At 41.7% G+C, this 14,775-nt stretch overlaps 1 protein-coding gene across 1 annotated transcript in view; it reads right to left on the reverse strand.

The window, feature by feature from the left end:
* prex1 (phosphatidylinositol-3,4,5-trisphosphate-dependent Rac exchange factor 1) overlaps nt 1–14,775 on the reverse strand; it is a 76,960-nt gene that overhangs the window by 38,684 nt on the left and 23,501 nt on the right. The window contains exons 4-10 of the mRNA XM_085344152.1: nt 13,602–13,706; nt 11,309–11,410; nt 11,027–11,188; nt 8,293–8,426; nt 7,874–7,989; nt 6,096–6,245; nt 2,054–2,201 (exon numbers count right to left, since the gene is read on the reverse strand). Of these exons, the coding sequence (XP_085200278.1) occupies nt 2,054–2,201; nt 6,096–6,245; nt 7,874–7,989; nt 8,293–8,426; nt 11,027–11,188; nt 11,309–11,410; nt 13,602–13,706 (917 nt within the window). The remainder of the gene's footprint in view (nt 1–2,053; nt 2,202–6,095; nt 6,246–7,873; nt 7,990–8,292; nt 8,427–11,026; nt 11,189–11,308; nt 11,411–13,601; nt 13,707–14,775) is intronic.

Here is a 14,775-nt window from a genome sequence, read left to right on the forward strand (position 1 = left end):
AACCCAGGACCTTCTTGCTGTGAGGCAATGTGTCCATGTGTCGCCCATTAGGACTGAAAATTACAGTTTCATCAGAGTCAATAAGGCAGTATATAAGACATGTCTTCCGCATAATTTAGTAAATTGTTTTGCTGGTTTCAAAACAGCACAATGGCTAAAACTTTACATATAGCCAGTGGTGCCATCCCAACCCCCCTTTAACCATGCCCTCGCACAAAGACTAGTGGAGCAGAAGCAGATTGGAATGGAGCTGAACACTTGAGGTGCTCTTCCTAGCCAGAGGTCTTATAATGGAAAGATGGGCACAACCAAAATTAAGCTAGTAAGGGAAAAAAAAAAAAAGTGTTAACACCGGCAATTTTCCACAACAGTGACTTGATGGAATTAGGCTATCAACACAACAGAGTCCTATCAAACCGGAGTCAGCATCTCCATTTAATGCAATAAGCACTAAATCTATGACCGTTGCTAATTTCATCAGAAAAATAAATGCAAAGATGATCTGATATCGTCGTGTTGGTGTGGTTCCCAGATCATCATGAAAATGTTGTTCCAGGATCAACATTGCAAGTGACCAATCACATTGTTCTGATGTTATTCTTTTGCGCGCCAAGCCATTGTGCATTTATGAAATTCCAATGTTGCAAGGACAATATCAGTTCTGCTTATCGTTTATTAAAGGGTTACGGTTAGGGTCAGGGTCCGCTGATCGGCGGACAGAAGCGGTTTCTCACAGCTTAAGTACAGTTTTTTGTTTTACGGCAGTTTTTCCCGAAGTCGCAAAAGTATGACATCACAACATTCTGATTGGTCACTTGCAATGCTGATCCTGGAACAACATTTAGTATGATGATCTGGGAACAACACCAACACGACGATATCAGATCGCGTGGTTGCACTTACTGGCAGGAAATGAACAAGTGATAAAGTGAGGAAAGGGGGAGATGGTAGAATGATATGACAGTGAGTGTAAAGAGATGAGAGAGTAAGAAATTTAAAAATGCATTTATGGGGGCGGGCAAAAGCAGAAACACTCAAATTGGAAAACGATCGAAAGCTACTGTTCTGATAGTGACCTGAACTGAAAGTATTTGGTGATGAATCATTGCCTTCCAGAGAAGATGATAAAAAGGGAATATGCTCTGACTATGAAAGCTTACACACACACACACACACACACACAAACTTGCACAGATACGGACACATAGTATGGCAAACTATAATTCCTAGCAGAAACAGAAACTGATTTGAAAACATGGAAGAGTTAACTTGACTCTAATAAACACCACTGCATATTTTTAAAGTCTTATGAATTCACTTCTGGGCACCATCACTGGTGTGATTCCTCTGTTATCGTCCACTACATTTACTCATGCATAAAAAATACATTTTTAAAAACACTTTTGCGTGAGGTACGCATTTTATAATCTCTGATATACTGAGAGGCCGCTTTGGCAGTGTTGCAGACGTTAATGCTTGCTCCCTGATTTCTCTTTACAAGAGCGGCCATCAGTCTCCATTGTAAGCGTTGCCTAGTTTTTATGTTTTGTTTCCCCGAGATGGTGCCAGAAAGAATTTTAATTGCTGCTCAGGATCTCACAAAAACTGATGTGCATGCAGAGGAAACGAGGGAAGTAGAAGCAAGTCTCTTATTTTCTTCTCACTGCACGGAGACATCAAGGGGACATAAAGTGGAATGGCCTGTTGAAGCAGCTAAAGGCCCTTTGCTAATGAAAGTCTCTGTGTCAGTGTGTGCTCAATGATATGGCGTGAGGTGGGGTGGTGGGTGGGGGGGGGTAGGCAGCAACGTGGCCCTTTCTATAACCCATGAGAGCAGACTGTGAGGGGGGCTCATTACAGTCAAGGGGATGCATGGATAAAGCAGTTTAGGCATTTTGCCAGGACTTGGGGAGACTGGATACCAGCGCCTTTGAAAGCCTGCTGATCTTACGTAAGAACAATTTGTAAAGACCCTCATGTGAACAGCGTGGCACTGCAGTCACATTCTTGAAACCTACAGAGACCCCCATACTCAGGAAGCCAAGAAACTCACTTTCCCATGAAGCACTTGGGCACAATGCTGAGCTTCTTTCTCCTGTCCTTAATCAGGTGTCGACTCTTGGTCATCATCATGTGGTAGAGCTTCTCGCCCTTTTCTGCAATCATCACATAGGCATCCCGCTCCATTCCCAGTTTGAGACCTAAAAACAACAAAAAACAAACATGAAGCAAGTTAGAGCTGCGAGGATTCACTGTATTTAATACAAGGACCTTCGACAGAGTAAGACTATGAAAAAATTTGGGAGCAGAAATCAATGAACAAACAAGATTTCAGCCAAGAAAAATATAGCCGAACCACTACAGGACAGACTTGCACTGCACAGCTATCTACATAAAAGCAAAGAGGCAAAAACACGTCACGGTGCTGCTAGCCTGGACTGCGTGTTTGCAGTCTGTTGTTGTACAGATGGAATGAAGCCATGCCGGCTTGGGTCTGCCACAAACCTAGATGTTAATCTCCCCTAGACGAGCTGTTTTAGAGTAAGTCAAGTTCAAGAGGTCAGCGTGATCTTGATCTCGTTCCTGTGTCCGTTTGTTAAACATTATTCCTTTATTATAAAGCGGAATAAAGCATTGTTAGGCCTGCCACTCCACTCTTCAGTGAGTATACCGTTTGTGCTGCTTAAAGTTGTTCAGGGCCTTGATGAACTTCTGGACAGCAAAGTGAGACTTTTGGACTCAAGCAACTCGACTCTGCTCCAACTGTGACTCCCTAATCTGCTGGACTCTACGGAGAGGCACATCAGGCTCCCAAACTGCAAAGTGCTATATTTCAAAAGCGACACACATGGGGCACCACTACAGTTCACTGGGTAAAATGTAATGATCAACATTTTACCTTTTTACTATATCTTTTGCTATTTTAAAACGTTTTACAGCAGCTTTTGTACTAAAATATTACCAAGTGTATTAGCAATTAATTTTTTCTGCTAATTCTCTCAAATAATTCATTTTATTACCTCAGCCAAGAGGGTTATGTTTGCGTTGTGTGTCATTCATCAAAATGAATTCAGATCAAACTTTGTAAGGGTGTAGAGCGGGGTCATGTTTACAATCCGTTCAAATTTAGCTTACACCCATCAAGGTCTTCAAGGTCAACTTAATGATTTATTGGTCGAAAATTGCCTTTTAAAAGTCTTATAACTTAAAAACTATGATTCTCACATGTGTCGTGTGTATTATCAACATATGGAAAGTACCATATAGATGTTTAAAATATGTGTCACATTTGAGACCTCACGTCTTCTTCAAGGTCAATAGTTTGATCTGCTAATGTGCTAGTAATGCTATATAGATATAAAACTATGCATTTTCTGACTGCAATGATTTGCATTGACAACGTATAGTCATATAGGGAGTGATTCTTTTTTTCGTGTTACTTTGTACTTGTTTTCAAGGTCTAATGAGGTCACACTTTCATAAAATGTCCTTTCTTTAAAACTGTGCTTAAAATATCACTAACTTTGTTTATACTGGCAACATTTAGGAAATGATACTGGTATGTGGGGATTCAAAATATCGTGTCACATTCGACCTCTGACCTCACTTTTGTTTTTCCATTTTTTTATGCCTTGTGCCCAAGTATACTTTATATTATATATTTTCAGCATTATTAATACTTTATAGATATCTGTGGTGTTCGGGATAAACTATGCAATGATGCTGAAAACTTATACCCTTTAAAATGCATTATTCAAGTCAAACCATTTAAAAAGGCAGGAACTTGAGTGATGGTGTAGGATTGTGACCCACTGAAAAGAGGGGAGGTGGGGCGAACAATGCAAAAAGTTGCACAGCTTATTCTAGAATCCAATTTTCTCCTTTGATTCTTCGGAGATCTCCACTGGCTGTGATGGAGGTGGGGTTATATTACATTTGGCAGCAGCTGGAGTAGACTTAAACAATGAGTGTCATTGAACAACAGACGGGACCTGTCCAGCGGAGACGCCCCCCCCCCCCAGATTCTGCTCCAGCTGTCAGAGCTTGTCTTGTACTACTCCTCATCTTCCCATGCTCACTGGCACGAGATAAAACCCTATCACGGTATCCGACGTCCGTTTTCTCTTAAACTTCCACAAAAACACTGATACGAGAACACCGCTTCCAGCTGGCAGTTGTTGAACCTTTTGGGGGGTTGGGGGGCTTTACAGGGAGTCATATGTCTAACACGGTAAAGGACTGGAGCAAAAAAGGAGAAAAAAAAGCTACAACAAGTAAGCCATGTCAAGAAAACTAATAATGCATGCAGGGAGAGATGTGAAAAGGATCGCTGCCAGGATTTATTACAGTAAAACATGCTGCTGTCTAGACGGGTAAAGAGCTTGGAAGAAAGGTAAGCACAGTGAAAGCAGAGTGTACAGCAGTGAGGGTAACAGAAGGGGAGAGAGTAGGGAAAATTGGGAACTGTGACTGATCTGGCATCTGTTCGCCTCAGGTCGATTTCCGCCGGGTTGAAACTCAACACCACAGGCTGCAGCACACTCCTTCATACTCGTTCCTTTTCTGAAACCCTTTCATCACAGAATCGGATGCCGATAACGTCAAACTCTGCTCCAAATCCTTCAATGGGGTCCGAAATCGCAGATGTAAGTTTAAAAAACGACTAAGGTTAAATTGAGTAATTGTCCTCCGTTAAACAGCAGACACAGCTAAATCTTCATTCATTTGGATTCAGCCAAATCATTGTCCGACTGCTTTTGGGGTTTAGCCATCAACATTATCAGGTGGCCCGTTTTGTGTCCCAGCAAAACCAGTCAAAGCCTTTTACACCGTCTAATTCGGCGAACATAACAGAGACAGATGGCTGGAGCTGAACAGGTGGGGACACATTTGGAGGCAAAAGAGTCAGAAGTTGAAAGGAAACAAGATGATCGCTTTTCATTGCTAATTACAAAATGAGTGGAAGTGGTGCTGGGGTTTCTATTTTCTATTAATGAATGAACACTAAGTGCATTTGACTCTCTGCACATTAATGCAAATATGTGCCACGATCACTTCCTCGTGACACTTCAAGGGTTGCCAAAAATGCATATCAAAAGTTTTACCACAGTAAAAATAGATGCAGATTCATTAAAACACACTTGTTTCACAGAACTGTTTCACTTTCTTTGAAAAGTGAAAGCTTTTCTATTTTAAGCATTTGACCAGGATGCCTTTTTTATCCTCTTTGTCAATGAAGATGTTTTTGTTGACAGTAAATGCTCTGATTTGCCAAATGTGCCACTGTCACTAATTTCTCTTTCTTCCTCTCGCAGCTTCTACCACAAGGGTCAACCAGGTAACCTCCCAAATGTCATGTCACCTAAGCCTCTGTTTTACAAACAAAGGCAGGCAGCTCATTCAAGGTGGGACATGGCTGCGGGATGTGAACATCGTATCCAGGTCAGAAGCACATCCACAGTCATTAGTGGGTGCCAGCTGAGGTGCTTTGATAGTTTGGGTATATAGAGTGACGCCGACATGTAGGGCAGCTTACCAGCCAGCAGCAGAAGCTGCCAAACAGGATGGTTACAGCTAAAAATCAGGAAAAGCAAAAGCCAAAACAAGCTCCCACACAGAGACTTCAAAGTATCGGGCATGCTATTGAACTGACAAACGATTCCTAGAGCATTCAGAAAAAACACGTGTCTAACAAAAGTGATAACTGCATTCCACTAAAAACAGTCATGGTACTGGACAAGCTGAATCTTTGATCCTGCATACTGGAATGTATTAAGTAACATTAACTCCACCTGTGTATTTCCGATTTACATCTATTCTTGGAATGAAAGTAAAGAATGCGGCATGAAAGATAACGAGTAAAAGAAAAACGGAATCTTGCAGATCAAGAAAAGCAAGACTTTCAGCTTGTGACTGAGAGCAGAAGGCAATACATACAAACACAGTGAAACACGCCAACAAAGGGAAAACAGAGTCGCTCTCATACGCAGACTTTCTTGCAAAAGCACGATTACAAAATAAAAGGATTCTGGTTTGTCGCCATCTGCCCCACAAACTACACAGTAGAAATGTCCTTTTAGAAAAATGCCACTTACTCTCTCTTTGCTCCCGTTCCCTCAAGATGGCATCCAGCCACTTCTGCTTGTCCTCGGCGTTTTTGGCCATGCAGACAAACCACTTGTTTTTTGCTGTGTTGTGGATCTTCCAGCCATTGGTCACTGTGTAGTTGTTGCTGTGATAGTCCGCTGGGAAGCAAAAAGATGGAAGACTGTTAGGCTAAGGTGACCTCGCAGTTTTCTTTAAGGCTCAAAAACAATTCAAATGTTTACCTGTAACAGGAACCTCAAAGGTAAGTAAAGAAAGTAGTTACTGCAATCAAGTCACATGTGTAAAGTTAGCATTAAAGCTATCTTTACAGAGGATTTACAACCTCACGGGATGATTTACAAGCCAATTAAGATGACACAGAATGCACACTAAGAGTAGTGAAAGGACCGTTTTTTCACCGACTCGACAAAAATCGCTCCTCGTACCCCTTTCTAATTTTATCATCCATTTAGCTGCAGGTGAACAGCTACTGAATAATGAATGGCCGCTGGTAATGGAGTGCATTAGCTTCGTGCTCAAAGGTCATAAAAATAGATCAGATACTACAGATCACAGGGAGCAGAGCCTGCTGTTCCATGGGAGTTCGGGTGTTGAAACACACTCCCATACTGTGCCGAGACCCTTTTCAGCCACTCAGACGGAAAAGAGGGATTCTAGGAAAAATGATTTAAGTACCGGTATATGCAGTAGACCTATTGGGACAGCTACAGATTGCAAGTGAAGCGGTTCTTTTATCTCTTAATTTTTGCAAATGTGAAGACTTTTGCCCTAATTTTACAACAAATTACCTAAATGAATCAAATTTAAGTCACCTTTATATAACTGTGTGGCGAAAGGTTTCAGGTCACTTGATGCTGGTTAATTCCACTCCATCAAAGCTGTCAGCATTAGATAATCAGATAATCTGTGTTCTGAGACTTCACACATGTATGCATTTCCAATGAGGTAGCCCTAAGTTCTACGAATAAGGCCTGTTTTTCTTTGTGGTTTCCCTCTCAGCTATCTAAATGTGACAGCTAACATGCAGAAAAAGGTCATGTGAGCTTGCAAAATAAATTGCCAGCATAGAAGAGAGAGACGGAAAAAAAAAAGAGGAAACGTGAGCGGAAGGACCGAGCGTTTCTTCATCAGGGGACAGCGAGTACCAACCCAGCATGGTGCCTCGCAACTAAACCACAAGAGCAAAGCACAGGGGTGACCGTGTCACTCCAAGACTGCAGATGAGTCGCGCGATGGTATGATATCTCACCCTGAATGAGAGCACAATAATTTTATCACCTAGCTCAGGATTGTGTTTTTGCACTTGAGATTTTTATCGACACCTAAACCTATTCCTGCGTTGTTGACATCAAAAAGGTGGTATACGAGTTTGTGAGCTACATCCTGTTTGAAACTAGGCACACACATATGATACTCCACCCTAACTGTCAACAAAGTACCTGATTCATTTCCAATCGACAGTTTTTAAAAGGCACGGCTTTATGAACAAAGACCTGAAGTTTTTAAAAGGCACGGCTTTATGAACAAAGACCTGAAATCAAAAGCGAGCAGTGTATGCAAATAGCACCTCTACCGTTGAAATTTTCTACACTGGCTTGATTATTTACAACAAAAGAAAAGAAAAAGGGAACAGATAGAGAGACTGAGTTGCCTCATAAATAACAAGAACCTCGTGAGAAATGGTTCAATAAATACTCTGGAAGACTTAAATGATTGACAGCATATAGACGGTCTCGCAAGGTGACGCTGCTGGGCAAACACAAACCTGTTCCATCCTCCACATTTTCCACCTCCATCACCTCTGTGTTAATTCGGCCCCTGAACACATAGAGAGGCCCGTTGATAGACTTGGTCCTCTTGGTGGACTTCTTTCCAGAAACCCTGGGAAAAGGGACAAACACCGTGGTTACAGTCATCAGGGAAAACATCTGCTGATGCCAGTGCCGTGTGTCTGGAGGACATTCATATTCATAAAGTTGCAGGTATTGGAGCCAGCAGACACACGTAGGTGTTTTTGTTTTGCTTGCATGTTAAAGATGCGTCTACATTAGCAAGAATGTGTGCATTTGCTCTAATTTTCCACGTCTGGCTTCCTTACGCTGGTCTGCTAATAAAAATAAAAAAGGTCTGAATGATTTCTTGTTCTCACTGCTCTTGGCCCACGGTTTTGAAGGCCTCCCTTACCTGGACTTCCTTTTGCAGTAAACCAAAAGGTTATCGAACAGGAAGAAGACACGTTCTTGGATGTTGCCTGCTGAAATTTTCAGAAGATTTCCATGAAGCAGGAGCTCTGTGCAGATATCTGTCAAGTTGGTTCCCTGAAGAAGAAGAAGAAGAAGAAGAAGAAGAAGAAGAAGAAGAAGAAGAAGAAGAAGAAGAAGAAGAAGAAGAAACACAAGATTAAAAGGGAAGATTGGTCATGTGCTTCAGTGGCTGTTTATTTTATTAGAGGAGAGCATGGAAACTTTTAGTACTCCCAGTACAGCAGAACTGACAGCTGCAAAGAAAACACCTCTGCCTGCATCAAAACTTAAAGAGTTCACAACCTCATTGAAACAATATAAAATTCAACTTTCACACTCTGACCAGTTTGTTTTCATTCCTTCCTCAATGATAGGGAAGACTGAACACAGCTGCTCCACCCCCCTCCGCTCATCTTCATTTTTACATTTCTCCAGTTCAAAAATATAAAAATATGAACTGTGTGCTGATCCAAGCTGGGACAATTAGCCTCACGCTGGTTAGTCACTGAACTTGTGATGGGGGGAGGAAACAAAACAAAACATATTTTAATCATTTATTCTCCTTTCAGGATGCAAATGTTTGCACACAAACAGCTAAAAATACATCCCTACATATAAAAACACACCTATATAGATATAGGTAGATAATATATGGATAGAAGGGAATTTGTGCAGGGAATCTGGCACAAATCTGTGTACGGCAATCATGCCGAGCGAGGTTTAAAAACCGTTTTTAGAAGCCCAGCCCATTACAATGCACTTAAACAATAAGATGTAATGTGTTACTCTACCGCCAACCACTTTCACAGGGTGTGATCAGCTCTTACATAAAAAGCCGTTTCTCGTCAGCTATCAAATGGACCACAGCGCATTAAGACTGAAATGACTGTTTCTCTTAAAACAGTGACACAAACGTTATGCACTGAACCGACAATCTGTGTGTTAAACACAAGATTTTAGATTACACTTCCTGCACAAGACACGAATGACCAAATGTGAAACATTAATTGATCGAACTTAGCCTGGATAACGTTCTATAGAGAAGGCCTGAGGTCACACACAGCTCGCTAAAGCTGTCAAAACAAGGCTACCAAGTAATATAATAATAACTCTAAAAGACAACTCATTACTCATTGTTCAACAGATCGTTCCACTCCAAATCATCTGGAACTAAACACACCCATGTGTGGACACCTTACTCCCTTTAGCCTGCAGGATACCCATCACCCTCTGTCACGTCAGCCAACAGATCTGGGCTTTAGTGTCATCTTTGAAGTTTCTAACTCCAGTCTACCAGAGACTTGTGGAAACCCCCACAGTGGGCCACACCAACTCTTAAGCATTCATAATCGATTCTCATGATTACATATCTGTAATAGATGTGTATATCTCCAAAGTTCATAGAGAGAAAAATGATTTTTTTGAGCTTTTCTTGTGACTGGGCTTGGGGGAGGAGATCATGTTTCACGCTCAAGTTAAACTGCACCAGTCTGGGGTTTGCTGGGAATAGGTGCAGAGAAAGGCTGGACCTGTGTTTACGGCCACATGATGCATGACTCAGTATGCAAAGGGTACACATGCGTGCACGTGCGTAGTGAATCCAAGCAGTAATGCGTTGCTACAACCAGCGGCCTCTACCATTAGGGCTGGAGGTGATTAGCCTTTGAGAGTGGCTGGAGAGAGGAAAGAAGAGCGAGACTAATGCTGTTAGGTTGAAGGCTCTACAGGGGGCAAGGTCAGAGTAAAGTGCCTTTCCATGACTCCTTTTTGTGTTTAGAGGAAAAGAAAAAATTTAAATCAGAACAATCTAACACAGGGGACAATTATTATATTTAGGAATTAAACTAGAAATCATTTAAATTATCCATTATCCTACATCGATGATGTAAAAAAATAGTGAAAATGTTTCTTGCACGTTTCAATAGCAGACTGACTCATTTAACCAACGGCACAAAACTGAAAGTTGTATCGTTTAAAATATTTTAAACCTTAATGCAAACTACTTCTGTACATTTGAGAGTTCACGAAACTCACTGAATAATTTCTCAGCATCTTCTGCCATCCTGATTGGCTAACTACATCAGCACCACTTCCTGAGGTCTATAAAGGACGTGGGACATTAGAGTGGTTAAAGCTTAACAGTGAAAAACATAACTGATAAGCTGAAAAACCATTTGTTGTTTTTCTTTCTATTTTTCCAGAGGCACAGCTATCATATCAGAGTCAAACTGCAACTTCTTTCAGAGGGAATGGCAGGTTTTGGCAAGCAGATAGTGGGATGTCCCAGTGGGGCCCCTTCTCTGGTTCCATCCCTCAGTTTTGTCTTTTCTCTCCTCCAAAAGGTCCTACCACATCACCATCCCAGTACATGTGAGACTGAAGCCCTGCTGCTTAGGTCTCTTCTGATTGGGCAGCAAGCCCTCTGGCATCCCCCTCGGCACCCTGTGTGGGTGGATTGTCCCAGTGGTGCCCGCTAAGACAAGGCCTCTGTTGTGGTGGGTGAGGGAGGCGTGAAAAATTCACTGGACCCTTCACACGGCTCTCAAGCCCTGTCTGTGGCCCCTGTGCTTAAAGCAGTGATTTGGCTATAGCGGAGTTTAACTGTTAAGATAGATGAGGATAGCAGAGGTTGAGGTCTTTCTCAAACATGTCGATGAACATGTCTTTCTCCTTACCTCCCATCCTTCGATGTGGGACTGCAGCTGTTCCAGGGCCTCCAGTTTCTCCATCTGCCTTTTAGTCTCATTGATGTTGGAGCAGACGGCCTTCATGGCCTGCAGAGCCTCCTCCACCGCCGGATAATCTGCATGCTTCTTGGGAGTCCTCTTTAGCAGCTCCTAAGACGAGGAAGATGGAGGTTTTAAAAATAAGAGACGCTGGTCTCATCACAGACCTGTTTCTGATTATTATTATTTGATGTCAGGGTCAAGTTTCTTATTGTAGCAGGTGCACAGTACCTTCAGCAGCAGGGGGTACTTGCAAATCCTCTGAATGGGAGTGAGGAGGTAGCCCTCCAGGGGAATATCTGTGCTTTTCTTCCCTCCAAGCAACATACAGTGCTTAAGAAGAAAGGAAAATAAAGATTATTAATAACCTCCCCCACCAAAAAAACAATACATGTTAATGCACATTGTTGTATAAATGATTATGTGTCTAAACATCAGGTTGAAAAATCTTGGTGTAAAGCAAAAACAAAACATGCTTCTCTTCATTTTTTCTATTTTAAACTTATGTTTTGTTTTTTTGGGAGGTGGTTTTGTGCAAAGTTAAACATCCGTCTGGTTTTGCTTCACTCAGAGGAAAGCAAGGTTGAAATGTTGCTACATTTCTTCTGCTTCACTAGTGGAAACACCCTCAAAAACATCCCCTCTTTTCACCAAGGATCACTTTGAAACCTCCGTAACGTCACCTCATTCCACAGAATATTTGGGCTTTGAAAAAAAGACCCCCTAAGCAGCTGAATATAGGTGTTTTCTTTAAGAGTAAAAGGGGAAAAAAAAGCAGTTACAGTTACAGTCATGGTTTCTCTATGCTTGATATTTTTTTGCTAGAGTGCATCCTGTCAGGATGGGAAGAGAGATCAAAAGCAGCCATGCCGATAAACCACTAGTGTTTATCAGTGGGTAGAAATGTAAGAGATCAGTTTAGAGCTAAATAATCTCCTCGTAATACCCTTCTAGCAGGAGGAGTCGGTGCGGAGGGTTAGGCTTTTTCCAGTAGCATTTTTGATGGGAAAATGTGCAACTTTGGAATTCCACAAATTCCTAATGTGTTAAACACTTGCCCCTCGCCACTTCTCGCCCACACCGCCGCTCCTATACAGACTTTCTCATGCTTTCATTCCCTCTTATCTTTTGCTTATTTGTAATCTGCCAGCTTAAAAGCCAGAATTCCCTCTTCTCTTCATTCTGACCTCCTTCTTGCTTTCACTTCACTTTTCTCTGTAGTCTTCCAATGCAATTAGCACTTGCAGTTTCTGGGTACAATTTCAGAAGCTCTCTCAGTTGTGTGATTAAATTTGGATGGAAACTGTGTAATCCAGAAAAAAAAATCCAATGGGATTAAACATAGCTGGGGGAAAAAGCTAATGGCAATACATATTATACTGCCTTTAAATTACCATGAAAATGATTTGTAGCAGTTAACAAAATAACAAACTGACAAATGTAGATGCAAAACTTGAGTCTCTTCTAAATATAATTTTAAAAGCTTCCCATATTTTCTACGCCGGTACCTCACGCACGTTCAAATCTCAGTGACTCCGTGTCGTTTCTGTTTTGCTGATTGTTGCTACACCAAACATGTGAGCTCATCCGACAATTTGAGATGACAAAGCAGGTCTGACAACCACTTTAATACAAAAGCAGATGTTGTGCAGTGATTTTATTTTGGATTCGTTATTGTGGCGCTAGACCCAACTAATCAATTGTAGCATGACACGGCCAGGAGGAGGATGTGGGGGGCAGTGCCGTGGGGGTGGGGGGTGCAGCGCAGCACAGCAACAGTGATCCTACTTTTTCCCACTCCTGTGGCTCAGAATAAAACCATGGAAGCAAACCATCAGGCAGTGACAAACGTGGGGCTTCAGATCTCTTGGCCAATCCCAGAAAGGCTGCCAACTCTCCACAGCTGGCTGGCCCAGGATCTGCACATGATTTCAGTGGCTGGACCCCAGCTCAAAGGCCTTCCCCCCTTTTCCCCATTCTAAAGTTGATTGTCCAGGGCCCAAAGGTTTGAGTGTCAAAACACGGAAACAGCTGGCAGTGGAAACACTACGAGACCAACAATGCATTAAGGTGACCTTGATGCTGGTCGCATCCTGTCCGCACAGGAGGAAACATTTGACCTCATTTCGGTTTCTGCCCTTTATTCAAGTGTTAACATGGAAGTGCAGGTGATATGAATGAAGGAGAAAAAAAAGGGGCGGATGATGAAGAAATAAGCAAGATGAGGCTCTTGGGAGGAAAGAAATGTAGGGCAACGGAAGAAGGCAGGGAAATATACCAGCAAGAAAATAGGATGTATTATGGGACCAAAAAAGGATGCATGAAACTCATGAGGCATACAATACTGGAAACTTTTTTTTGGAAGATTTTATTTTTTCATTATTAATAATTATGAGGAAAGAAGTTAGAGTCATAACGAGAAAGGGAAGGAAGGCAATTAAATTTTAGAAGCAAGGCAGATTTGATGACTCGAGGAGCGTGCAAGGACAGGACAAGTCAGAGGAGAGGAGCACTGGTGTCTTACCAGTAGGAAGGTCCTTATGTCGGGGATCTTGTTCAGCTCCATGAGAAGCCTCAACGCCTTTTCATGGTTACTGCAGTACTCGCCGTATACTGAGAAACTGTCCCTCTGCAAAAAAATAAAATAAAATAACAGGTTCAGGGTTGTATGCCAGGGACTTTGTAGCCAATCTGACTAACTACTGCACACATGATCAATCTACCAAGACAAAGACACTTGACAGCAGAAACTGGGCCTTCAGTTGATGCTTTAGTAGTAATGTGTCAACACACTGTTTATATCACATCAATAACTGAAGCTACACAACAAGGAAATTTAGCAGAGCATTTGCCCCTCACTGCTCTTTCCTCCAGGCTTTCAAACAGGGCTAGTATTTAGGCAGACAACAATGCCGAGGGCACGCAGCTCAGCTGTCAGTACATCATCGAGTCATGCTGAGAACTCTCAGAAAGCAGCATGAGGTTTTGTTGTGATAAAACCAATTAGTTTAATAGCGCGTGCACACATACGGAGAACAACACGCTTTAGAACCGCTTTTTTCTGTTGTAATGTAAATATTGGAGCTAATGGCGTGTGTCTCTGCAGCCATAAGGGCCGTCATTATTCTGTTCGTTATGCTTTGTGTCGTTACCCTGATGAAAAGTGAAGAGTAAACAATGCATATGAAAAATGTTTAATTATTATTATTACAGGAGAATGACTCTGCATTTAAAAATCAACCTATTTTTTATTTACAAATATATTCGATTTCAAGTTTAAAGGGGAGTGGAATAAGTCTTTCCAGTTGGGTGCAACATACACGGTACAAGCCCCGCCGATTCAACAGAATTTGTAAATCATTATAACATAATGTAACGTAGTAAACCACAAGAAAAGAATGTAAATAAAATTCTCTTTATGGACCATAGTGTCCTGTATTTAAACAAGTACAAAATCTCTTATCATGAATTACACACATATGATTTGAGAGTAGACAGACTGGTAAAAAGAGACACATCAACAAACGCAAACTGGAAATATTGTCTTCTGAGATGACTTCAATTAAATGTAGGTGGTTTGTAATTAAGCGTAGATGACATGGATTGCAAAGGGACCAAACGACTACTGCAGAAATACTTTCAGAACTATTTCACTCGTGAAGCAAAAGCATTCATCGACATCCTTTGTCACACTTCTC

Source organism: Diplotaxodon limnothrissa, linkage group LG20, assembly GCF_057381915.1.
Source record: "Diplotaxodon limnothrissa isolate DT_005_m linkage group LG20, D_limnothrissa_male_GT1.1, whole genome shotgun sequence".
Taxonomy (NCBI): domain Eukaryota; kingdom Metazoa; phylum Chordata; class Actinopteri; order Cichliformes; family Cichlidae; genus Diplotaxodon; species Diplotaxodon limnothrissa.